This window comes from Urocitellus parryii, chromosome 11 (assembly GCF_045843805.1).
Source record: "Urocitellus parryii isolate mUroPar1 chromosome 11, mUroPar1.hap1, whole genome shotgun sequence".
NCBI classification, from domain to species: Eukaryota; Metazoa; Chordata; class Mammalia; order Rodentia; family Sciuridae; genus Urocitellus; species Urocitellus parryii.
The window spans coordinates 26,143,805-26,169,613 of NC_135541.1; the positions used below are offsets into that span (position 1 = coordinate 26,143,805).

At 56.5% G+C, this 25,809-nt stretch overlaps 1 protein-coding gene across 2 annotated transcripts; it reads left to right on the forward strand.

The window, feature by feature from the left end:
- The first annotated feature begins 3,401 nt into the window (after positions 1-3,401).
- Foxo6 (forkhead box O6) lies at positions 3,402-25,516 on the forward strand. Of its 2 annotated transcripts, XM_077791411.1 has the most exons (3): positions 3,402-3,477; positions 4,346-4,925; positions 22,988-25,516. In XM_077791411.1, exons 2-3 carry the CDS (start codon positions 4,512-4,514, stop codon positions 24,260-24,262), a joined length of 1,689 nt encoding a protein of 562 aa, XP_077647537.1. In that variant the 5' UTR covers positions 3,402-3,477; positions 4,346-4,511; the 3' UTR covers positions 24,263-25,516. The 2 variants fall into 2 exon arrangements, with proteins under 2 accessions (XP_077647537.1, XP_026266194.1); XM_026410409.2 differs by lacking the exon at positions 3,402-3,477 and having other exon boundaries at positions 4,054-4,925.
- The last annotated feature ends 293 nt before the right edge of the window (positions 25,517-25,809 follow it).

Genomic DNA, 25,809 nt, shown 5'->3' on the forward strand with positions numbered 1-25,809 from the left:
GTGCTCAGTGGAGCCAAGTAGGATAAGAACCTAGGAATGAGCAGGATGATGCATGGAACAGGTTTGTCCTTTAAGAAGGACACTACATCTCTATCTCTGTCAGTGGTGGGGCAGCCCCTGGCCAAGGAAGGCAAAAAGTCCTTTGGGCCTGGGCCCTACGGTCTTGGGCACCCAGCAGTAGCTGCTCCCAGCTGTCTCCACGAAGCCAGCCGAACTCTCTTCCCTAGGCACATCTGTGGAAGCAGCTGGAGGGGCCTCGGATCTTCTCATGGGGCCCTCCTTGCTCTACTGTCCCTTCAGCTCTGCCTCCCCAGCTCAGCCCCACCCGCTTCCTGACACTGTCCCTGCCTGGGCCAGGCCTGGGCCAGGCCTGAGCCACCCTGGAGACACTCCCAGCTGTCCTGATATCCCCTCTGGCTTCTGCAGACACTTTCGGTCCCAGAGGCTTCCTCTGGGGCACTAGCCCCTCCCTGCCTTCCAGAGGTGTCCCCAGACATCACCCCTGTGCTCTTCTTTTTTCCCTGACAACTGTGGCATCAAATGTCAACCAAAGTCTGCTCAGCACAGGCAGGATGGGGTCCTTGATAACTGTGTGGTTTGGGGGTGTCTTCCGGAGCCCCCCAAAAGGGCCCGGGAGTGACTGGGTTGGAGAGGTCTGGCTCTGCCCCAGCAAAGCTCTTCTTCCCGAACCTTGGCTTCTCGGAGCCGATGGAAGGGAGGCCACTCTCTGCTTTCACTGGGTGGGGGGTGAGGATCAGGGAACACCTCCAAATCTTGTCCAAGTGGTAGCAGCCAACCCTGAGCGTTAACTGTCTTCCAGGTGGGTTACGGAAGGGGTGGTAGGGTCCACAGCAGCTCCACCCTCAGGCCTCAGAGAAACCTGTCTTCCTGTCCTCACTTGCCCTGGATGAGCTGGGAGAGCTGGCACTGAGCACTGGGGACACGGGCTCTGGCGGGCCCTGACAGCTCAGCAGTGGCAACAACAGTGGTGGCAGGGTCTATTCTGGGAGATGGGAGGGGCCAGGAGCTGAAATGGGAGGAGGAAAAAGAGCTTGGAGGAAACAGTCCTTGAGGGCAAGGGGAGAGGCCCTGTGGCCAGGGTGGGGGTGTCTGCCAAGGCCTGCGTTAGGAGGAGTCCAGTGTCTGGGCTTTTCATGGGTGGGGGTGGACCTGAGGCTAGGATTGCGCTAGGCTAGTTTGGGGGGAGGCGTAAAACTTTGCAATGTGAGTGAGTCAAGTGGGTCAGGCACACAAAACAAGTGTGCTGAGCGAGTGTGCTGGCACTGGAATGCATGTTTAAGTACTCCAGAAGGTGTGGAAGCAAGCGTGCCTGCATGTGGAAGGAGGAGGGATGAAAGGGTAAGCAAGTGGGGACTTGTTGGTGACAGGAATGAATGTGGGAATGAGTGACAGGGAGGCTACACGGGAGCTGGAGAGCACCCGTGGGGGAAGGGAGTGGGGGCAGGGGGTCCAGAAAAACTTGGGAAGGTGTGGGGTGAGGCTATGGAACTGCACCTGAGTGCAGGACGAGTGATAAGTGTGGAAGTGAGTGTGAGTGAGTGTGAGTGGATAAGAGTGTGCATGATAAGAGCAGGTGGGCGTGTGTGAGTTGAGAAGCAGGAGGGGAGATACAAACAAGGACAGTAAGAAAAACAACTAGCACTTATTGAGAGCTTGGGGCTGATAATAGACATCTTATTTCATTTTTCAAATACCCTGTGAAGGTAGCTCTATTGTGACACCCACCGATAGAGTAGAAAACGGTGGCTTGGAGCAGTTAGGCAACTTGCCCATACTTCTAATCACTATTAGACTCCTTCAAGATGATTTGTGAGCAGGGGCCAAATTGTGATTGCACACCTGTGGGTGTATTGAGTGTGTGTGTGAGAGAGAGAGGGACAGAGAGAGATGAGTGTGTCAGACATGGCCCCAGAGGAGAGGCCAGGCAACAGCTGTGGACACTGGGCAAGGCAGGGCCCAACAAAGCCTGAGTCAGCTACCAGGACATCTCTGCCAACCTGGCTTCCTAGCACCGCAGTGGCAGCCTATGCCAGGGCCCCCAGCTAAGATTCCTCCCAACCCTGGTATGGCCCCAAGCAAGCTCCCATCTCATGCTTAAAGCTGGGCCAGGGCTAAAGGCTGGCAGGAGGCTTGCCTGGCCTCCAGGTTACCGAAGGGACAGCCCCAATTGTGGCCCCCCTAGGCAGGGAGGGTACATGAGAGCTATGGAAGGGGGTCCAGCAGTGATTTCAGTCCCTTGTGGCCTTAAACAGAACCACCTGGAGGGTGTGTGTGTATATAGGGGGGCAGCCAACAGTTCCCATGCCCACCCTTGCCTTTGGGATGTGACTCAGGCAGATGCCATGCCAGGCATCTGCAAGCTGGGCCTGCTCCCACCCTGGGAGGTGAGGAGGAGCCCCTTCAGCCCCACCCACATCCTCATCCTTAGCCCTACTCTCTGGGCCCTAAACTGCAAGAAAGGAATTCTCCAGAGGACTGTCTGCTATGATTGAGGCACAGCCCTTCTACCGCCCAGAGAACTCTGCACATTCTGCCCCTTCAGGAATCAGGTATTGGCTAGAGAGATTAAGAGCTTGGGATTCTAGACCTGGTCATTCTCTCTGGGAAAGTCATCTTCCCGTTTGGCCTTAGTTTCCTGATTGGCAAAACAGGAATATTGTGCTGAAAGGATCCAGGCATTACTAACAGAGCAGCAAGCCATCTGGGCAAGCAGGCAACAGAGACATATGAGAGTTGGGGTTAGAGAAGTGTCAGGGTTAAGTTGATGTCTGAACTGAGTTTTGAAGAATTGGGAAGGGAGGCTTTCTGATAAGGGTCTTGAGAAGGGGAAAGCATTTTCTAAGCAGAGGGCATACTCCAAGAGAAGGATGGTAGGTGGAGTGGTGGCTAGAAACCTAGCCCATCACTCTATGGGATGAGGTCTTGGACTGCCCAGCCTCTCAGCTAGCCTCTCCCTTCTGAGGTCATAGTGATGATCTGATTAACATCTGACTCCTCCACTCGTCTGTGTAGTATGAACCTCATTTGTGTCAGTGATTTCTTTTGCTATAGTGCCCTGGACATAACCAGGGGCATCAAAAGTGCTCAATAAGTATAGGTTAAACAAATGAGAAGCTTTTCCCCAAATACTCTGAACTTTGGGGTTAGCTTGTTTCAACAGGCCTTGTGAGAACTTCCCACAGATTCTAAGACAATGGTTTCCAAAGTGTGATCCCTGGTGCATCATCTGAAAGCTTATTAGAAATGCAGTCTCTGCTCAACCCAGATCTGCAGAAACAGAAACTCTGGGGCTGGGGTCTAGCCATCTGTTTTAACAAGTTTTCCAGGATGATTCTGCTTCACGTTGAACTTTGAGAACCAGAGTTCTAAAACTACCCACAGGCACCATAAGCATCCATGAGAACCCATTTGCAGATGGAGAAGCTAGCATGTGGCAAAAGCTGGCCTAGAACCCAGGTATTCTTGAAAGATTCCTTTTCCCCAGTCCAGTTCAAGGCACAAAGAAAAGGACAGGGGCCAAGGTTCTTGGAACCAAGACTTGGAAACATCAAGGGTCTAGATACAGAGGGCGGGGCATTCCTTGTGGGGGGGAGAAGGCGGGGCCAGGGCTCTGAGTCCCGCCCCAATCCCGTTGCCCTGGGAAACCCCGGGTTGTAACAATAACCCGCTGACGCGCTTCTGGGAGGGATCCTGTCGAGTCCGTGGGCGGGGCAGTCCTTCCGCGGACCAATGGGCTCAGTCAGGTCCCGCCCCCGCACCACCTCCCGGAGCTCCGAGCAGGGGGCGGGGTCGGACTTGCCTCTTCTCCCCTGCTCCGTAGGCGGCGCTGTGGCGTGCAGGGGCTACGACGGGGTCGCCCTGAGCTGGGAGCTCCGCGCGCCCGCCCCAGCCCGCAGGCGGGGCACCCGGGCAGGCCGAGGATTCCGCGGCCGCGGGCGAATACGCCCCGCCCCCTCCCTCGCCGGGCCCGCCCCAACCCCGTCCCCCGCCCGTCCCGAGGTGCAGACGGCGCTGAGCGCGGCAGGCGCGGGAGCTGGCGCTGGAGCCGGAGCGGCGGCGGCGGCATTCACGGGGCGGCGGCGGCGCGGGTTCCGGCACGGGCTCGGGCTCCGGCATGGTGCAATCCAGCCTCGTCCCGGGAGAGCGGGACCCGTGCGCGGGGCCGGCGCCCGGGGAGTGGCGGCAGCGGCGGTGGCGGTGGTGGCTGCAGGCGCAGGCAGGCGGCAGGTGCTAGAAGCGGGGCTGGGCGACGTGTATACCCGCTGGGCTCCCGGGCCGCCGCCCCCTCACTGTCCGGGTTTGTCCTTCTTTTCGTGCTCCCCAGTGTGTCCAGCCCCCTGCCTCCGCGTCCCGGCCCATGGCGCCCCGCGGTTGAGCCGGCGCCGCCAGGGACCCCTCCCGTGGGCCTCCCCGGGGCGCGCAGATCCCGGAGCCGCCCGCCCACCCTCCGCGGAGCCTCCCTCCCCTCTTCGCCCGAGTCGGGCGGGACCATGGCCGCGAAGCTGCGAGCGCATCAGGTGGACGTGGACCCGGACTTCGCGCCGCAGAGCCGGCCGCGCTCCTGTACCTGGCCCCTGCCGCAGCCCGACTTGGCCGGCGACGAGGACAGAGCTCTGGGCGCAGGGGTGGCCGAGGGCGCTGAGGACTGCGGGCCGGAGCGCCGGGCTACGGCCCCGGCAATGGCCCCAGCGCCGCCGCTGGGCGCGGAGGTCGGACCGCTGCGGAAAGCAAAGAGCTCCCGGCGGAACGCGTGGGGAAACCTGTCCTATGCCGACCTCATCACCAAAGCCATCGAGAGCGCCCCGGACAAGCGGCTCACGCTCTCGCAGATCTACGACTGGATGGTCCGCTACGTGCCCTACTTCAAGGATAAAGGCGACAGCAACAGCTCAGCAGGCTGGAAGGTGGGGGCGTCCGGCTGGGGAGGGGGCTGGGGATGCCGATTGGGGCTTCCGTAGGCTGCTAGGTGGGTCTGGTCTCCAGGCTGGCCGTCAGGAGGGGGCTCTGGGGCACCCCCAGGGGTCACGGAGTGTGTGCCCAGGGCGTGGGGCTGGCCAGCGGACAGGCAGGGGCGTGCTGGGAGCAGTTGTGTGTATGCTCCCTCTCGGGGAGGGATGCGGGCTGGGAGGTCTGGTAGGGTGACAAGGGACTGTAGCTTTGAGGCATCCCTGAGGAACATCCCCACCCCATCCTTGGGGGCATAGCAGAAGAGCGGATTCCCAGGCCACGGACATTGGGGACTTCCCTTTGCTTCCCTGAGTTTGCTTTGTACTCTTGTTTTACCCTCTCCACTAGGGCACCCTTTTTAAAGAGCTAAAATAATGACTTGGGGCCAGTGGCTTCTTTCCCTCCCAAATCTCTCCACTGCCCTTCCTGGAGCCAGTCCTAGGGTGAAGAGTGCAGACCATGGGCCCACAGTTCTGTCTGGCGCCAGGAGTTCACCCTGGGGCACAAACCAGCCTGGGATGAGGAGCTTGGCAGGTGACCTGAGGTGTGAGTTCTCCATGGGGCAAATGCTGCGTGCCCTTTACCTGGGTCAGCATGGGGGACTGGTGATGACCCCTGCTGGTGCCAGGGTAGGGTGTTGAGGGCCAGGGATCTGCCCCTGTCCACCCCAGGCAGCCTATCTTCCACCTCCCTGGCTCTCTGAGTCCAGATGCATTTAGGGGCTGGGGAAAGGTCTAGGGTACCCCAGGGAGGCCTCTGTGCTAGAGTGGAAAGGGGGGAGCCATCTTGGGAGAGGACAGGGTCCGGGCTTGATTGAATTGTGACTACAGACCCAGCTCTCCTCTGGCCATCTTGTGTGTGCTTTTGGGTTAAAGGGGTTGGAGGGAGGTTGTGCCTAAGAGGTGAGCTGTCAGACTCTCAGTGGGAGAGGGGCCTTTGTGAGAAGGCATGCCCACATCCAGGAACGGGGCTGTACTCTGTAGTGGCTGCCAGCAGAGTCCAAGGAAGGAGGTATGTTAGTGGACCTGGGCAGTTTTAGGTGCCCATAGCTGTATTGTAGTGATCAGGGTGTCCTGACCTGGGAGCTCATGGTTCTCAGGCTTTATACTTGCAGCTTCTCTGCATCTTGCTAGCCACAATGGGGCAGGGACATGGGCCAGAGGAATAGACCTGAATCTCCTTCCCCATCCCCTCTCTGAAACCCTTAAATTCAATCCCCACCAGAATACATCCTCCCAAGTGCACCCTGGCCTTCAGCTTTGCTCTTACTTCCCTCCCTGCTCCCCAAGCCTTTGCCCACCTTCCATTCATCCCTGTACAGATTGATATTCACTATCCTTAAGGCAGAGTTCAGATGCCTCCTCCAAGAAGCCCTCCCTAACTCTTTTTAGCTAACTTGGGACTCCCTCTCCATACTTTCATTGGGCATTAGTCATTTGTGTTCTGTCTCATTTCCCTTTCCTATCTCACCTTTGGAAGTCAGTGGCAGTATCAGCCATTCTGTGCCGACAGCACCCAGCATAGAGCCTGGCACCAAGAAGCCATTAATGATGTGCAATGAAAGAGTGAAGAGAGAAGTGGATGGTGCAGAGGATGTGTAGTTGGAGTCAGTGGAGAGTCAGGTGGGCCAGAGTAGGCCAGGAGGGCTTCCTGCAGGAGGTGGAGCTCCAGCTGGGCTTGATGGATGAGGGAGGATGGGGAAAGATGGGCAGAAGGGGACCTGAGGCTGGAAGCCAGGAGAGAGCTGCAGTTCATTGAATGTCTTGGGGCCAAGCTCTGTGCAGCCACTGTATACATCTTTAATGTTCTCAGCGGTCCCTGAGGTGGGTTTTACTCTGACCATTATCAGAGGAGCACTCTTAGTCCCAGAGTGGAGGAGTTAACTGCATAAGGTCACACGCTTAGAAGATGGAAAAGCTGGACTGCAACCTAGGTGTATCTCCTTCCAGGGCCCCACAGAGCCTCTGGAACATTGTCTGCTGGCAGCCTGGGATGAGGATGGGGGAGGTGCTGAAGGCTTTTGAGCAGGGACTAGTATAAATCCTAAAATGAGGTGGCAGTGTGCTTGAAGATAGTTTAGTCCTGTAAGTTCATTTCTCAGATGGTGAGACTGAGGCCTTGAAAGGGGGTAGGACTCTCCTGAGGAGTTCAGTGAGTGTCAGACCGTGGACCAGAGTCCAGGTCTCCCTCCTGCCCATTGGATGTGGTTACCACCGCACCACACTGCTGGGGGCACACTGGCTTTCCCTGAGCCTGGCTCCTGGGTTGGAGTCCTGGCAGGTCCTGGGTCCTGGGCTGGAAATTGGAGAAGGAGCCTCAGGCTTGGACCCCTGTTCTAGGCCCTGGCAGAGACCACCTAAGTACTGAAGGGGACCTGCCTCATACTGTTCCTTCAGTGGCTGTCCCCTTCTGCCCCCCCTGCTCCTCAGGAGGCCTCCTTTCCCTCCCATTCTTGGAGCTTTTTGCCCCTGTGCCTCTTCCCCCATTCCCAGTAAATTCCTCCAGAGGACTGATGGAGGAGCTATCCCCAAGGTTCAGCTACTCCCACATTAACAGAGGCTGCAGTACACTTCAGGTGCCCAGATTTGGGCCTAGGCCCATTATTCCTTCCTCCCTTCCCCATCCCAACAAAAGCATTGAACTTGAATCCCTAGGGTGTACCAAACCCTGCATTCCACAGAGTGAGGAAATCTTCAGGGTGCATTAGGCTCAGCCAGTTCCACACCCAGGCCCTGAGTTTTATGGACAGGAAAGGCTGGGGGTGGGGCAGGGGCTCCTGGAAGGTGGGTTAGATATCCTAGGGAGCCAGGCAGGTCCTCACAGAGGAGGTAGCACTTATCTGAAGGAGGGAAGAATTTGGGTGATACTCTTTGGCAGGGTGGGGGTGTTGAGTATACTCAAAGGCAGGGAAGTAGGATTGTACATGTTGGATTTAGGGAACATTTTAGGTGTACCAGGCTGGAACCTAGGGTCCCCCAGGCATGGCAGGGAGGTAGCATGGTAAAGGTGTGTGTGTGGGGGGGGTGGTAGTCAGCTCAGGAAGGGCTGATGTGCTAAGCCTTCACCCTATATGATGTGGAGAGGTAGTCAAGTGTGCTGAGGACAGCAACTGGAGGAGGCAAGACCAGCAGCAGGTTCAGAACACCCAGATTAGGCTGAAGCCTAGAGAAAGGCTGTGCTCAGTGCTGGGAATCTCACCCACGGGGCTGGTTAAGTTTCCCTTGGGTTGAAGGGTCTCAGGCCTAGGATCTGGGATTGAACAGGATGTCCCCCTCTTTCCAAGGTGCCCCAAGAGTGTGACTATCCAGATAGAGCTTGGCTATCCCTCCCTCTTGGCTCCTCCAGTTGCACTTTTCCTTAGCTCTTGACCCCTCCGGGAAGCCTTCCAGGCTGTTCTGAGTTCTGGAGCTCCTTTTACTTAGAGCTCCTGAGTTGTTCTGTCTCCTTTTGTGTTTCCTGGCTGCCAGCTCCTTTGGGAGCTCCAGGCCAGGCCTGGGCACCTCCCATTCCTGTCCCCAGGCCCAGTGGGGAGGAGCACAGTGGATGGGGACTTCCCCTCTCCTTCAGGGAATAGAGCAGCCTGTCTGCTGAGGGGTGGGTTCAGAAGAGCTGGTGCTACCCCAGTCTGGCCCAGCCCTGCCCAGTAAGTTCCAGGTGGGAAGGGAGGGACTGATCGGAGGGTCCAGGAACAGGGTTATGCTACAGGCTCTGAGAGGTGGTTGTGAATGTAGGGCGCCCCCTCCCTCTCCCCTCAAGCCTGCTCCAGCGGGGCTCCCTCCTCCTTTGTCCTCCGGGGATCCCCATCCCCAAGGGCTGGTGGGGGTGCAGGAGGAGGCGGTGTGAGCCCCGATTGGGGGGGTGTCCTCACCCCCCTCGCTGCACGAGCGAGGGGCTGGCAGCTGCCCGCCTCCTGGGCACGGGCCCGTGCCAGCCGCTCCTGGCACAGTTGTTGGCACGCCCGGCAGACTCCCACGGCCACCTGCTCACACCCACCCACGAGCGCTGGCGCGCTGCGGGCCCTTCCGGCTTCCCGGGCCTCCCGGAGCCCCTCCCCCGCCGCCGGGCCGAGCCGCCACCCCAGTCCCCAGCTCCCCACGGACCCCTCGCTCGCCGCCCGCCGGGTGGCCCCCCGCCTTCGCCCCCACCGCGCAACTTGGGGAGCTCGGGAGGCGGGGCCGCTGGGGCCTCGGGGTAGCCGCGCCGCGGGGGAAGGGGACCGGGAGGCAGGCAGACAGACCGACAGACAGGGTGAGGGCCCCGCCTGCCACCTGGCGCCGCTCCAGCGGGACGATGGCGGGCAGCGCCGTGCCAGGCGGTAATTGCAGACAGACTAATTTAAAGAGATGAGACGGTTATTTTTAACTCGCGTTAAGGTAATGAACAGCGCGGGGGGTTTGCGAGTTCGAAAGTTCAGCGCCCCCAACCCCCACTTTGTGCGGATCGAGGGGCCCCTTCTCTGCACCCCCTGAGGTCTCCAGGCTCGGAACTGACTCGGGATAGGTGGGGAGGGAGGCTGAGAGCAGGAGAAGCCCTCCTGCCAGAGGGCAAGAGGGCCAGAGGGCCGGGACGCGGCATCCACTAGCCAAGCGCTGCACTATCAGATCCTCCACACCTTGCTTCCAGGTGGGGAAATGACTTACCCTGAGGTCACACACCCAGGAAGTGGCAGACCTAGGAACTGAACCCCGTTCTAACAACCCTCAAACTAGAGCTTTTTCTATGCTGATGAGTAGGACTGGGGATGGGTGGGGGCTGGAGAGAAGGGCTTGGGTTTGGACTTTGAAAGGATTGAGGACTTTTTCCATGTAGCCTACCTTCCCCTGTCATTGAGTGGCAGCCAGTGATGGCTACCACCTGGGGTCCTGGGGTCTGTGTCCTGTGAGGGCTGAGGGGGGTGGTCATGGACTGTGGCTGCAAGCCTCTGGGATGGGGGATGCTTCAGCTGTAGGGGAGCCCCTCCTAGCCTTTCTGCTTCCATGACCTCCCAGCGGATCCTCAGGTCCTCCCCACTCCATCCAGCTGTGGGCTGCCTCCCACTTCTAGGCAGGGTACCTGGGGATCAAGGAGGGTGGGGCATGCTAACCCTCCACCTCCAGATGGGGCTTTGGGTATCTGAAGAGGTGTGTGTGTGTTGGGGGAGGGGGTGGCATGGAACCCACGGTGCCTTCTTCTCCAGCTCAGCCCCTTCCAGTGTGCTCCTGGTGACTGGGAACTCTTTGCCCCACTGCTGCCCATTCTGTTACTCAAGAGTGTCTTAAAGCTAAAAGAACAAGCTTCTTCTGCACAGCAATGGCCCATCTCCTAGAGCATCACTCAGGGTGTCCTGGTGCAACACTTTGGGGTCTCTTGGAGTCATCTGTGGGACCAGGGCTAGGTGAGTAGACAGAAGCCCTGTGGGGCAACCCAGGCCAGTGTTGGGCTAAAGTGAAGCTCTCTTTCCCATTCAGGTCCTCAGTGTTGTCCTCATCTGTGTCCAGAGAGCCTTAATTCAGCCTCTGGGTCTTTCAGTGCTGTGACTTATAAACCCTCTGGTTCTAGGAGCCATGAGAGTTCACTGAGCAGAGGGGACATAGTACTGAAAGAACTTCTCATGGTAGACACATGTGGATATAGGCATGGACGATCTTGAACTTGGGACTTCTGCTTACCTTGGTGGTAAGCATTCTCCCCCAATGAAGGGAGTGTTCATGGCAGTCCCAGCTGGCCCCCAAATCAGGCAGATGGGGGGGTTTCAGAGTGTCGGGTGAGTATTAGCTCAGGCTCCGGGGCCCGGGTAGGGTGCTTAGGGGGACAGCTGGATCTGGAGTGCCCCCCTTCTCTTGGCACCCTGGTTACCATGGAGACCAACTCCTGTTTAGGAGGGTTTGGCTGTTTGCTGCCTCTCCCCACCCCCCAACCCATATGTGGAGGTGGGAGGGGGTCCAGGTGGCGTGTGGGGGAGGGGCCTCCCACACCCTCCCCCTAGGGCCTCCCTTTTTGCAGAGAGAAACCTTTCTGGTCTCTAAGGGGGGTGCCTCTTGTGGGAAGGGGAATGAAATTAAGAGATTAATGTCTGGGTGCTAGGCAGTCAGTTGAACACTTTGCCTACATACATTCTCCTGCCACCACTAAACTGCCAGGTATCCTTAATAGCCCCATTTCACAGTTGAGGAAATGGAGGCAGGAAGAGCCTGGATTTAGATGCAGGCAGATCTTTCTGTTTCTGCCACATTTCTCCACCTCCTAGTGCCAGAGCTGTCTCAGCCCCGCACACCAGCCAGCCTCCTGCCTCAGGGTCTTTTCCTCCTCTAGCACCCTCCAGGGCTCCTCAGTGACCCTAGGAGCCAACCAAGCCCAAACTTCTCAGTTTGGACCCCTGGACCCTCTCCTGGCCTGTCCAGCCCTGGCCTCCTTTCCACTTTCCCTCTGCCTCTGATGCAGGTACCCTGGATTTGCCACCTTCATACCTAACATTGGAGTTCTCATTCCATACCCACTGCCATATGCTCACTGCAGCAGCTCTCCTTGGCTGATCCCTTGGGAACACCCCTCAGAAAATAAGTGGGGTGCTTGGGTGGTTTGATTGAAGATCCACCCTCCTGATGATTCTGGAGCCCAACATGTCTCCTTGAAAGTTTCTGCTTTAAATCCTTACTAGTTCACCAACCTGGCTGATGATCAGAGTTGCCTAAAAGCTTTTTAACAACACAGGCTTCCCGTCCCCATCTCAAACCCTCTATGTCAGACTCTTAGTGGCTGGGCTCTAGAATCTATATTTTAATAAGCATGTCTGGTGACAGTTCATTCAGAAATGGTGCCTTAGATGGTGGCTTCCCAGCCTCCTGCTTGTCCCCCCTTTTCCTTATTTCCATGTGCATGAGCTTCTTCTGTAAGTAGCCTACACAAGGTTGAGCCAGCTCCTCTCCTCACTCCTTTTGGGTCCTCTAAAGATTTGAACAGCATGCAGTCAGTTTCAAGGGACTGAGTCACCATCCCAGCAGCTGAGCCCACCCCCATGTCCTAGAAGTCATGTTGTATAGGACAGGGATGGAAAGAATGGAGGCTTTGCCACAGCCGGGAGGGGAAAAGTGCTAGTAAATACTCAGCAAGCTGCTCTGGGACTGGAGTGGCAAAGAAGCTCATAGTCACAACCCCTATCCTGCTGTCACTGAGTTGTTGAAGGAGAGAAGAGGAGCTGACACGCAGCCCAAGAGCTGCCCCAGACCTCAGGTCTTGTGTGATAACTCAGGCCTAGCCCCTAGACCCACCAAGCCTTCCAGTTACCTTCCTGTCTTCTGATCCTTGCTTTAACCACACTGGACTGTCCCAGCTCAGGATTCAGCCTGCCATGTGCTGACACAGACATTCTTTCATTTCATTTTCACAGCTAAACTGGGCATAATGCACATTCCTGTAACCCCAGGAACTCAGGAGGCTGAGGCAGGAGGATCACAAGTTCGAAGCAGGCCAGCGCAGTGAGATCCTGTCTCAAGTAAAAAGTAAAGACATGGGATGTAGCTCAGTGATAGAGCACTCCTGAGTTCAATCCCCAGTACCAAAAAAATAAAATCAAATCCCAGTCACTCTTTGATGCTGGTATTGTTACTGTCCTTACTTTGTAGATGAGGAATTCATCAGAAAGAGGCTTTAACTGCATCCTACCATGTAGCAGCAGTGGAACTCCCCACGGCTAGTTCTACCCTAGCCCAGTGCCCTGGCCAGCCCATTCTAAGCTCACTTTCCTCTCCTCTGCCTCCTTCCCCACCCCATCATTTTCTCTTTTGTCTTGGGGAGTGGTCCTGGGTCCCCAGCTTCCTTTCCCAGAGAGTTCTCTAGGGGGAGGGACAGACCAACCTGATGTTCACTGGGATCTAAGGCTCCACCCAGTGGGCACCTGTTGCGTGGTGCTGCCTGGAGGGAACTAAACCCTGATCTTACAGGGCCTGCAGGTCAAGCTGGGGAGATAAGATGAGGACATTGACTCTGATTCAGAATAAAACTTTCTCAGGGTCAGAATACAAGGTCAGAAAGTCAGCTGTGGGTGCTTGGAGGTGGGGGAGAGGAGCCAGACAAGGAAGGTCAAACCCTAAGAACTCCTGGGGGAGCCCAGCAGGAGTCAGAAGAAGCAAGGGCTAGGCAAGGAGCCCACTCCAGGCTGTGAGGATAGGGATGACGGGGGGGGGGGGGGGGGGGCACTCAATTCAAGGGCCATGTGGAGAGAGGACAAGCAGGAGGGAGGAGTCTGGTCACCTGGTGTGAGCCTGGTACTGGGATGCAATGGAGAAGATGAGCCTGAGACAAGGTGGAGGCCAGAAGAGGCCAAGATGCCAACCTGAGACCTCTGCAGCACCTTTTTGGTACTTGAGACTCTCAGGTGAGACAGAACTGGATGGTTAGGAACCTGGGAGGCAAATGGCAAAAGCAGAGCCTAGTTCTACTTACCCTTTGTGGAGCCTGGGGCAGCTGAGCCTCAACTTCCTCCTCTACAGATTGGATAATAATAGGACCCTGTTCAAGCTTTGTTGTGGGGATTACAGGAAAAATGCATGTCAAGTCCCTAAGAAGTCTAACCAGATGTCATTACTACTTGCTTCAGGAAAGAAAAGGAACCATCTCCCCATGTGCTATGTAGGATAGCCCTCCCTGGGCTCTGACCCTGAGACACACTGCAGTCTGTGTGTGTGCGCGCACATGCATGTGTGGGAGGAATCCCCTCCTAACACCCCACTTTCTGGTCCCTGAGCCAGGGATTGGGGATGGCCAAGCTCCCTTCTGCTATTTGATTCACTGCTTTGGAGCCTCCAGAGCCTTCCCTGCGGCTCTGGGAGGCAAGCAGAGCAAGTTTTAGGTTCCCCATTTTTACAGATGAAAAAATGATTCATTCAAGGTCACCCTTGAGCCTATGGCTGCCTGTCCCTGGAATTTTGGCTCATCTTTGCCCCACTGGCAGGCTGTGTGACCTTGGGCACAGCCCTTCCCTCTCTGGCTCCCAGTTCCCCTCCCCCAACACTCTAGGAAGCTGTGAGGCCTCCTCCTACTCCCTCTGTGCCCTCCCCTGTCCTCAGCTGGCCTTGCCACCTCCTCCTTTTGTAACCTGAGCTGGGCTGTGGGGGAAGGGGCTTGCCCTCAGCCAGAGGCACCTGCCAGCTGAGCAGATGTGAGGGGATGGAGGCCCCAGGAGGAAAGAGAGAGCGCCTAGTCTGCAAGGCCAAGGCCAGGCTGGGCAGGCTACATGCAGCACACCCAGCCCTGGCGGCTGGCCTCTGCCCCTGAGCTTGCCCTGAGTACTTATCCATTTTCAGCAGACCATCATGGCACGCCAACATGTCCTGAAGGACCTCCGAGTCTCCAGAAGAAGACAGATGGCAGATGAGGCTTGTGCTGTGGTCTGGGTGGGCTGCCCTGGGTTCCAGGAGCCCCCCTGGAATGGGGACAAGGGCCATGGGCTGCTCCTGGGGGCAAGGCCAGTGCCTGTGCGGGTGGCCGTGCCCCTGGGAGAGCAGATGGTTCTTTTGGCATTGTGCCTACTCCTCCTCTTTCCCCTAGGAGCCAGCCTGCAGGGCTGGGGCACAGCTGCTGGGCCCTCCCCAGAGCCAGGCCTAAGGCAGGGATGGGTGAGGTCAGCGCAGCTGCTCCCAGGGCCTGGGGCAGGGGAGGGAGGTTCTGCCTGCGCGGAAGGGTGGGGCTGTGCTTGAGAGGAGCACCCGGGAGAGGTCTAAAGTTTTGGCTTTGCCTTTAGGGGTTCTGGTTTAACCCTGGGTTAAATGGTGAAAGGTCTGTAGAGCAGTGCTGAGCCAGTGGGGCAGTCCCTGCCCTTGGAGTTCCACAGGTCTGCTCACTAGAGGTGTCCCAACATGGGAAGATGAGCAAGGGTCCTGGGGGCGATTTCGCAAATTCTTGCACCACCACTCACACTATGTGACGTTGGTTTCTCACCTGTAAAGTGGGGATAATAAACCAATTCAGAGGGTTATTACTCAGTAAGATGGTGATTGTTGGGTGCCAGTGCAAGATCCATGATAAAGCTTCAATAAATGCTAGTCCTTTCTCCCTTTACCTTGCTGCAGAAAGATAGGGAGGCCCAGGGGAAACTAGGAGACAGGAGGTTCAGGTAGGACCCTGGGGGGGGGGGGCGGGGGGGGCAGGGCCTGGAACACTGGCCTGAAATTTCCTGAACAGAACCTGCACAGAAATGCCAGGCCTGAGTGGTTCACGGCTGCTGAGGGCTCCATCCTGTTGACTGCCTGTGAGCCAAGGGTTGCCTCATGAAGTTCAAGCATGCAGGCCAACTTGTACACAGACTCTGGCTACCAGTTAGATCTGCAGTAGCACTGCAGTGGGGCTTTCAGAGGGATGCAGAACAGAGAGAGAAGGGCAAGAATACTGGGAACAGGGTGTGCAGAAGCCCAGAGGGATAGACATCTGGGGTGGCTAGGGCCCAGATGGACCTGAAGGTTTAGGGGTGACAGGGCTGGAGGGCACCAGTGAGCTGTGGAGTGTCTATCTGGAGTTGGAACCAAGGCCATGAATAACAAGGGACCATGGGCTTTGAGAAGGGGCAAGCTTGGACTCCTGTGGCTGGCTTGCTTGCTGCCCAGGCTAGGTGTTGAGTTTCTGCCCTCGCTGGGGAAGGGGGATTCGCCACAGCATTATCCTTGACCTAATGCCTGCCTTCAACATTGAGTTCCTCATAGACCTGGCTGCCCCTCTGTGTTCTGCTGCTGATCCTCAGCCCACTCACTTGTAGGCACCATGGCCAAATGCCTCCATCTGCCCTTTACCCCTCTTGCACTGCAGACCCTTGTGCCAAGGATTTGCGCATGGCCTCAGGACCCTGAGGTCATCCATGTTACCCTTTCTGCTGAAGTCTGTCTGGACTGAGCAGCTTCACCCAGGCAGTAGGACAAGGGACATTCAGGGAGGTTGTGACATTGTCTGACAGATGTATGTTCCTGGACCAGGCTGGGTTCCCAGAGTGGGATGAAGGGCAAGGAGTGGAATGGATAAGATTCTTGACATGTGAGATTCCCCTGTGGCTATTGGGGTTGTTGTCCCCTATACAGGGGAGGCCTAAGGTCACTTAGGTGAAGCTGGGATTTCCACCCCCCACCTTTGACCTCTTTTTTTTTTTAATATTTTTTCATTGTAGTTGGACAGAATTCCTTCCTTCCTCCCTCCCTCCCTCCCTCCCGCTGAGGATCGAACCCAGCTCCTCGCACATGCTAGGCGAGAGCTCTACGGCTGAGCCACAACCCCAGCCCCTCACCTCTCTTCTTGCAGGGAGGGAGGGAAGGAGAGAGAAAGAAGATGGGCATCCTGGAGGGGGGCAGACTTCTCTCACTAGCCCCACAGTGTTTGTATTCTGGGGAAGCACTAAAGAGAGGAGCTGAGTCACGGTCCCTATCGGGCAGGCAGGGTTAGCATCCTGAGGGAGGGGCTGGGCAGAGACTTTGTGATCGAACATGGAGAGACATCCGTACCTGACCTCTCAGACTTGGGCGGTTGGATACAAGACTTAAGTCTGAACTTGGGAGGACCCTAGAAGCCCCTGGGTCCCAGGGAGGCAAGGAGGTAGCACAGGCATGGTGGTGAGTAGGGACATAATGCTTGTATCTGGTAAAAGCCAAGAGAGCTTGGGCTCCAGAGCCAAGGCAGAGATGGCCACTGGGTGGGCAGCAGAGCAGAGTGCCCCCTGCCACATTGAGAGATGGGGTGGGAAGATCCCTGGCTTTGGCACTCAGCAGCAGCCCAGAGATCCAAAGTTGGCTCTGTCACTTTCCAGCTTGAAAGCCTCAAGAGTCATCTAACCCACCCAAACCTCAGTTTCCCCCTTGTAAAATATCAGACCCTGCTCGCAGGATGGTTACCAGGATAAAAGAAGCTGGCCTATGTCTGGCATGTGGCGCCTTTCTACAGCCTCAGTATTGGAAGCACATGCCAGTGGTGTGCCGGAGCTGGCTCACACTGCCTCATGGAGCTGATCGGGCATAGTTCTTCCTGGTTCCACACTTGGCGACATCATGCTGGCAGCTTCCAATGGGCAAAGATAGTAATATCTACACCACAGAAATCAGCAAAAGCTACAAATCACATCAGGTGGGTTTCCCCCCTGCCCATGGAGAGCTGTTATGTATTTGCCAGCACATAAATGTGCACCCAGGAATGGTAACCTTCCCTGCACCCCGGCCCAGGATCACAGAATCAAAAGATAGCACAGAGAGCATAGGAGTGCATGGGAGTCCATGTCCCAGAATTCTTCCTGTGGGCCCTCTTTAGTTCAACTGGAGACAAAACGGGAGGTGAGGCAGTAGTGGGGGCTCTGGCTAGGCCAAGCAACCTAGAACACAATCTATGGTCCCTTCTGGGCCCGGAAAAGTTGGATACAGTTATAGCACCAGACAGCTCCCTACAGGCAGGCAGGGGACAGAGGATGGGGACCTCTTTTCTCTCCACAGCTCCTCCCACCCCCAGAGATCTGGCAAGCCCTGGCTGGAGAAGTGAGATTGGATGAGGTTGAGCTGTCAGAGAATGAAGCTGTGCTGGGAGGAGAAATGAGGCTGTACTGGAAGATAAACGAGGTTGTACTGTGAGGGGCTGAGGTGGTACTTGGAGGCAAGGTGAGGCTGCATTATGAGATAAATGAGGCTGTACTGTCAGGGGATGAAGTGTACTTGTTGGAGAGATGATGTCCTGCTGGATCAGTCGGGTTGCACCATCAGAGAACACAGCCACACCACAGGAGGAAGGCGCGCGTGTGACTTCCAGGATAAATGAGGGTGTCCTGCTGGATAAATGAGGGGGCCCGTCAGGTGAATGGAGTGCTGTTAGCAAATGAGGTTGTACTTGCTGGATAAATGGGACTGGTGTGCTGGATAAATGGGGCTGTGCTGTCAGATGAATGCATTACCGCTCGTGGGCGAAGGGTGTCCTGGGAATAGATGAGGGTGTCCTGCCCGATAGATGAGCTGCCGCCATCAAATGGATCAGACCCTGTCCGTGAGAGAAGTACCGTGGGCAAGGTCGAGGTGGTTCTGTCTCTGCTGGGGCTCCTGGGGTGCCTTCTGGCGCATGTAGAGACCTTGGTGTGAGCACACCTGGGTCAGCATGGGGAGCAGGGTGGGGGCTGGGGAGAGCAGCTGCCCGAGGCTCCTTTGGTACTGTAGTTCATGACCTGCTCCACCTCCCTGCTTGTTCCTCATTCTGTCCTATATTCTATTCTCAGCCCAGTTTGAAAAAGCCCTACTATGCGCCTGCCAAGGCAGTCTCATTTAATTCCCCTTACAACACAGTATTCTCTCTCTCTCTCTTTCTCTCACATCCATGCATGCATTCATTCCACAAACTTTTAAGTGCTTAAAGTATGTGCCAAACATATGGGGTACAGTTTTTTTTTTTTAAAAAAAGGACAAAAACAGTACCCTCATGAAAGTTATATTCCAATATAAGGACAACCAGACAGCTGTCCTTGATTGAAAGAAGATAAATAAATTATGTATAGGTTGAGTATCCCTTATCTGAAATGCTTGGGACCAAAAGTGTTTCAGACTTCAGAGTTTTTCAGCTTTGGGAATATTTACATAGACTTTACCAGTTGAGTATCCTCAATCCAAAAATCTGAAAGCCAAAAGGCTCCAAAATCTGAAACTTTTTGAGTACCATGACACTTGAAAAGTTTCAGAGTTTGGAGCACTTCAGATTTAGGATATTTGGATTAGGAATTTTCAACCAAATATTTAGATAGTGATAATTACTTTAGAAAAATTTAGAGTAGGGTAAGGACGCCAAGAAATGGCAGGGGAGAGGAGCAGTATTTGAGTGGTCAAGAGAGACCTCATTTCGGAAGGTGCCATCTGAACTTGAAGGAAATGAGAGATCTCTGCGGACATCTGTGGAAAGGTGGGATCCTGTATGGCCAGCTCAAGGGACAGGAGGAGTGATGGAGCAAGATACTTGAGAAGTCATGGAGGATCTGTGGGTCTGAATAAGATGGAGGCTGTGGGAGGGATCTGGGGAGGACTGGACATGATCTCAGTTATGGAAAGGACCATTCCAGCTGCTGCAGGGCAGTGAATGAGGAAGCAGGTGGCTGCTAGAGAGATTGGAACTTCAGAGCATCTTGCCCCTGGGTTGCACTGTTCATGGGTGTTGGAGCTTATGCACTTTGCCCTGTACCAGCTTCACCAGCCTCCTCTCACTGGTGGGTGAGGCTCCTGGGGGCTGTTCTTCCTGGCCCAGGTTCTGAAGGAGAATGGGATGTGCATGTGATATCATCCACTGTCCCTTTTCCTCTGCCCCCAGCTGGCCTCCCTGGGTCCTTGAGTGAGGGAGGTCCTATCTCCCATCAGAGCATGGACCAGATCTGGACGTAGGTGTGGGAGATATGAGGCCCCAGAAGCTGGGCCCAGCTCTGGGCACCAGGGGAGCCCGGGCATGCCAGGGCTGTGGCTGTGGTGGTGGGTTGCTAGGCAACTCCAAGAGGGAGCCCTGGTTACTGCCGCCTGGCAGAGGCATCTTCCTCCTCTACCTCCCTCACCTCCTCCATGGCCTCTGGCCTCCCAGGAGGCCTTGTGTGAGAGCCAGAGTTGTGATCAGTGCTTGCCACTGGATCTTGGCTGGGAGCTCTGATTGGTACCAGGTAGCTGGGCCCTGAGGAGCCACACTGGGATGCAGGGCCCTGGCTTCTCTCATGGGGCACAACCCAAGGGCAAAGCCCAGCTCAGCAGTCAGAGGTCTAGATCCTTAACTCGCCTCTGAAGCACCTCCCTGCATGACCCTGGTCAGTACCAGGCACCCCTCTAGGCTTCAGCTGCTCCATCCATCTGGGCTGCAGGATCCCTCCCCAAGGGCCTCATTTTCTGAGAGAGAGGGTGCTGAGTGGGCAAGGCTCCAGGCTAACCCTCCCACCCGCACTGACTTGAGTAGGTAACACTTAAGTTTTGCATTAAATTTGACTTACGAAAGAATTCCATGGCTTTAAGAAAAATGTTTGAAAACCTCTGGACTGGATGATACCAAGGATTTTTGGTGAAAAAAACTGAAATCCCCAGAAAGGTCCCCAGAGTACCACTGGCCTGTGTCGTCATTGTATAGGTAGGAAAACTGAATCCTGGATGGGAGGAGAAATTTGCCCTAAGTCAAGCTTGAAGGAATGGGAGGAGCACCGAGGTGGGGGTCAGGCTCACGTCCTTATTCCGACAACAGGTCCTGGTCCACTTTGGGCAAGTCCTTTCTTTTCCCTGGGTTGGACCAGCCATGGTGTCAGGCTTGGGCTTGACCTATCAGGTACTTGGCTGGGTAGGGGACCGAGGGGAGAAGGATGCAAATCTTTGTAGGCTTGGAGCATGTCTTGAGTAATCTGAAATATTTTGATTCTACAGAAAATGGAGGTCTGGGAAATAGCTCAGGGGTAGAGCGCTTGTCTAGCATTTGTGAGATTCTAGGTTTGAACCCCAGCACTGAGAAAGACAGAGGAACAATAACATGTAGATCTACTGCCCCATACCCCCTGCACTCTTAGGCCCACAGACATGTAAGGATAGTTTACATGGAAAGTTTGAGGAGCACTGGGATACTAGCTTCCTAAGATTCTTTAGGAATTCCCTGACACCACTTCCCTGTCCCATGCAGAATGTTATATCCTTTAGACTCAGTAATACCAACATGAAATCAAAATCTGGCCTGTGCTTACCAAGCTGTGTGACTTTGGTCGTCACTCAGAGTCTCTGAGCCTACTCTTCTCATGTTGGGGTAGGGATCCCAATCCATGATTCTGGAGTCTTATGTAATAAAGTGAGATAAGTACTCAGAGCGCCTGGGCTGAACAGGCTGGTGCTGCCCATGTGCTGGTACCTGATGGTGTCCTTCCTCTCCCCACCCCCCAGTGTTCTGAGCTGGGCTGGCAAATAATGACATTGATAAAGAGGTGTTACCTGATGGACCTCCAGCTGGAGAAGTGGAGAGGTGGGAGGTGGAGCCTCCAGCAAGCTGACAGTTCTTTGGGGAAAAGAACTGAGGCCTCCTGAGGACCCTGAACACAGGTGTGGGGGAGGGGCCTGGGAGCCAGGTGTGGGGGCGGGTCGGGAAGGGGGTATCTACTTGAGGGAACAGGGATCCCTGGGGTCCAGTTCCCCTCCTCTCCAAGCCCCAGGAGAAGCCAGGCAGGGCAAGCCTAGTAAGCCCCAGCTGTTGTCTCCCAACCCCAAAGTGCTAGAGACAGGGAGCCTGGGGCCCTGAAGAGTCAGTCAGGACCTGGAGCTGGGGGAGCAGTGGGTGGAAGGTGCCCTGGCAGCAGGAAGGACCTCCTGGAGACCCGTGGAGAGGAGGCAGGAGGGAGCGCCCTCACAGAGCAGTGGCTGTGAGTGTAACTGGGCAGATTAAAGGATTACAAGCAAGTCTGTGACCTGGGCAGAGTCGGGGTACCCGGCATCACTGCCTAGGTGTGGTATGATAGGCAAGTTCATCGTGCCTCTGGGCCTCTGTTGCCTGATAGATGAAGTGGGGGAATGTCAGCTTTCTAAGAGTGGTTGGTGCCTAGAACAGCTTCGCTCAGGACAGGATGTGAAGGAGATGGAAACAGAGCAGGTCTGTTGAGTGGTCTAAGAGGTCAGATCTTCTGGCCAGAGTGAAAGATTTAATCAACATCTATGAGTACCTGGAGTGTTCACCCAACACTGAACCCCAGATTAGTTCATGTAATGATCTAACAGCCTTATGAGGTTGTTATGACTGTGGCCCTTTTTTTTTTTTTTTTTTTTTTTTTTTTAGAGATTGATACATAGCTATGGTCACACAGCTAGGTGGTCAAAAACCTGGCTTCCCGCCCTGCCCTCTGATAGCCAAGGTCATGCTGTTTCCAAAGCAGTGGCTAAACCCAGGTGGGAGGCCCATGCTACTTCAGATTCCTGTGGGAGCCAGGCCAGTGGAGCTCTGGACCCCACCATCCCAGGACAGGTCTGGCCAAAGCAGGCAGAGACCTGGGGAGCCCTGTAGACTGGCACAGCAGAAATGAAGAAGAGAATAAGGGCAACAAAGGTGAAGCCACAGAGGTACCCAGGGACGGCAGAAAGGGCTTTGGAGCCTTTAAGTTACTTCACTTCTCTGAGCCCAGGTCTTCTTGACTATAAATGGGGAGTATGTAGGCATTGTGCACAGGACCCACTAGAAAGCGGCTCTGAGGGCAGAGCTGAGGCAGGTGGATAAAGAGGAGTGGGCAGGCAAGTGAACTGGGGTGACCTGAAGAAAGGCACTGAGCAGGAGTAGGGCCTGAGGCTTCCATGGCCAAATGTTGTCCTTTGTAGGACCCAGTCTCTTTGGAGTTCAGAGGAGCTGGGGGAAATCTCTGAAAAGTCTTAGGCCTACATCCTGGTTGGGGACCCCCAGCTATTCTGCTTTGGCTGGCCAGGCCGTCCCAGCAGTCCCAGCAAAGGGTTAACAGTCTTCTCTACCTGCAGTTGCATTTTAAAGACACGAAATTAAAGCAGGTAATTTATTCTCCCCACACACGAAAGAGCAATTAGTTCTAAACAGGGCTTAATCAGTCACCGCGAGATTGATTTCTGGAGCCCTGGGTTTTCGGGCTCCTGGCACCATGCCAGACTTGGGAGGGAGGGGGGCGGACAAATGAGCCACGGCGGCATGAGCCCTTACATAATCTGCTGGAGGTTGGGGTGGGGGGACTGACAGCTTGACTAGCCCCGCGAGGGGCTTGGCTGTGTTGGGGAAGAGGGGGATTCCGCAAGCACCCAGTAACCCTCAGCTCCGGGAAAAGGCTAGGCCCAGAGCTCCAGCCCCACCCTCTGGGCAGTGTCTGGGGGTGGAAGGGTGTGATTAAGGGTAGAGGCTGGGTATTCTGGGTTTGTCCGACCTGATACTTACATCTGCACCCCTTCTTCTCCCAACCCCTGCACCCCATTATTTCCCCTCCTCTCCCTACTTCTCCATGCTCTCACTTTTTTCGACGCCCCATTCCCATCATGCCCTCCTTTTCCCACGGCCTCCTCGCTTCCCACTTCCCTACCCATGCCCTTGTCTCTGGCCACAGAACTCCATCCGGCACAACCTGTCGTTGCACACCCGTTTCATCCGCGTGCAGAACGAGGGCACTGGCAAAAGTTCCTGGTGGATGCTGAATCCTGAGGGTGGAAAGACGGGAAAGACCCCGCGGCGCCGGGCTGTGTCCATGGACAACGGGGCCAAGTTCCTTCGCATCAAGGGCAAGGCAAGCAAGAAGAAGCAGCTGCAGGCGCCCGAGCGAAGCCCCGACGACAGCCCTCCGGGCGCGCCTGTCCCTGGGCCTGTGCCTGTCGCGGCCAAGTGGGCCGCCAGCCCGGCCTCGCACGCCAGCGACGACTACGAGGCGTGGGCCGACTTCCGCGGCAGCGGGAGACCCCTGCTTGGGGAGGCTGCCGAGTTGGAGGACGACGAGGCCCTGGAGGCCCTGGCGCCGTCATCGCCGCTCATGTACCCGAGCCCTGCGAGCGCGCTCTCGCCGGCGTTGGGTGCGCGCTGCCCGGGGGAGCTGCCACGCCTGGCAGAGCTGGGAGGCCCGTTAGGCCTGCACGGCGGCGGCGGCGGCGCGGGGCTGCCGGAGGCCCTGCTGGACGGCGCGCAGGACGCGTTCGGGCCTCGGGCCCGCGCCGGGACGCCTGCCTACTTCGGCGGCTGCAAAGGCGGTGCCTATGGCGGGGGAGGGGGATACGGGCCGCCAGCGCTGGGTGCGCTGCGGCGCCTGCCTATGCAGACCATCCAGGAGAACAAGCAGGCCAGCTTCGCGCCGGCCGCCGCGCCCTTCCGTCCCGGAGCGCTGCCCACCCTGCTGCCGCCGCCACCGCCACCGCCCGCGCCGAGGCCCAGCCCGGTGCTGGGCGCGCCCGGGGAGATGGCGCTGGCAGGTGCGGCAGCCGCCTACCCCGGCAAGGGGGCGGCCCCGTACGCACCGCCCGCGCCCTCGCGCAGTGCCTTAGCCCACCCCATCAGCCTTATGACACTGCCCGGAGACGCGGGCGCCACAGGCCTGGCACCACCTGGCCATGCCGCCGCCTTTGGGGGCCCGCCCGGTGGCCTCCTACTGGACGCGCTGCCGGGGCCATATGCGGCCGCAGCCGCCGGGCCGTTGGGTGCCGCGCCCGACCGATTCCCGGCGGACCTGGACCTCGACATGTTCAGCGGGAGTCTTGAGTGTGACGTCGAGTCCATCATCCTCAACGACTTCATGGACAGCGACGAAATGGACTTCAATTTTGATTCAGCCCTGCCTCCACCACCTCCCGGCCTGGCCGGGGCCCCGCCTCCTAACCAGAGCTGGGTTCCGGGCTGAGGACCGCCTCCTGCGTCCTGGGTGCCCGGGTCCCTTCCCCAGGGAGCCTCTGTCTTCCCATCCTGATCCCCGGGTCCCCAGCCCCAATCCAGCTCCACGGGGAGGATCCAGGAGGCAGCCCCAGCCCTGCTAAAGACATCGTCGCTCGGAAGTTGACCACAGAGGGAAGAGAGAGGGAGGGGCTGGGGCACCCCACCATTCCTGCCCCAATTCCTGAGACCCGCTCCCCCTCCTCCCGGGGCAGAAAGCCTGGGAAAGGAGGCTGAAATCTGGGCCACGTGGGAGTGGGAAGGAACATGGTGGGCCACCTGGTTTGGATGCTGGCGGGAGAGGCCAACTAGGAGATGGGGCAGGGAGCGATTCCGAATCTTCAGTTTCATTTGTGGAGCCCTTGAGGTGACGTGATGCATAGCCCACCCCACACTCTAGTTTGATTCTCAATTGACACTTTTCCCTACTGGTCTTAGCCTCACCACTGGAAGCCAGCAACCCTCTCTTGAAAACTCACTCACACCCACCTATTGCCCCCACCCCAGCAGTCCGAGGTTGCCCTCCGTAGACCCCCATCCCCATGGTTCAGCCGCTCCCTCACATTCTAGCCGCCCCCATTCCCACCCTAACCCAATGGCAGTCTGTCCCTCTCTTCAACCCCCACATCCCCAGTACTGGTCTCAGTCTCTTCAGCAGGCCTCAGCTCTGGATCCACCACCCCACCCCATCTACCACCCCTTTCTCCGTGCCAGTCCTGGCCCCTCTCCCATATTTATAAGTGTCCCGTCGGGGCGGGCGGTGGGGGCGGCGTCCCCGGCGCGTATCGTAGGCAGTGTACTGTGGCCGTGCCGTCAGCGTGTGCGTGTGCGTGTGTGCCGTGTCCAGGCCGTGTAGAGTGCATTGTACAGCATATTTTCATGAATAAAATTGTTTTAAATATTTCCCGCGCCTTGGCTAGCAGAAGGGGCGGCGGTGGTGAAGGATAATTGTAAAGGATTGTGGGGGTAGGGGCGATGAGGGTCCCTGTGCCAGCCCCTACTATGGCTTTGTTTGGTCTGGGTGCACATCAGCATTCTCAGGTGCTGGTCTGCTCAGCATATGTTGATTAAGCACCTACTGAGTTCCTGATGCTGGCGATATGCCTTACCAAGCTCTGCACCTGTTTCTGAGAACAGGTAGGGGAGGTTTCAGACCTGGGGAGATTACCCTGAATTAAGCCTTTGAGGTTGGGACAGAGGGCACAGGTATTTTCTGAGAACCTGTTCTGCCAGGCCCTGTGTTGGGTGCAGTTTTTGTTCTCATAGATGAGAAAACAAGGTCAGAGAGGGCAAATAACTTGGGAAGGTGGGAAGAGAATCCTTTGAAGGTGCAGACTTCTGTTGAAGTCCTCTGGGATATCAGCTGTGTCACCTTGGGCACAGTTTCAACCTCTGAAGTCTTGTTTTTGTCATTTAAATCATAGCATCCATAGTAGCCCCCATCTCAAGTAAATAAGAAAGGTATATAAAGTACTCAGTGCAGGTCTTGCACTCAAAAATTCCTTCAGTGATAATTAG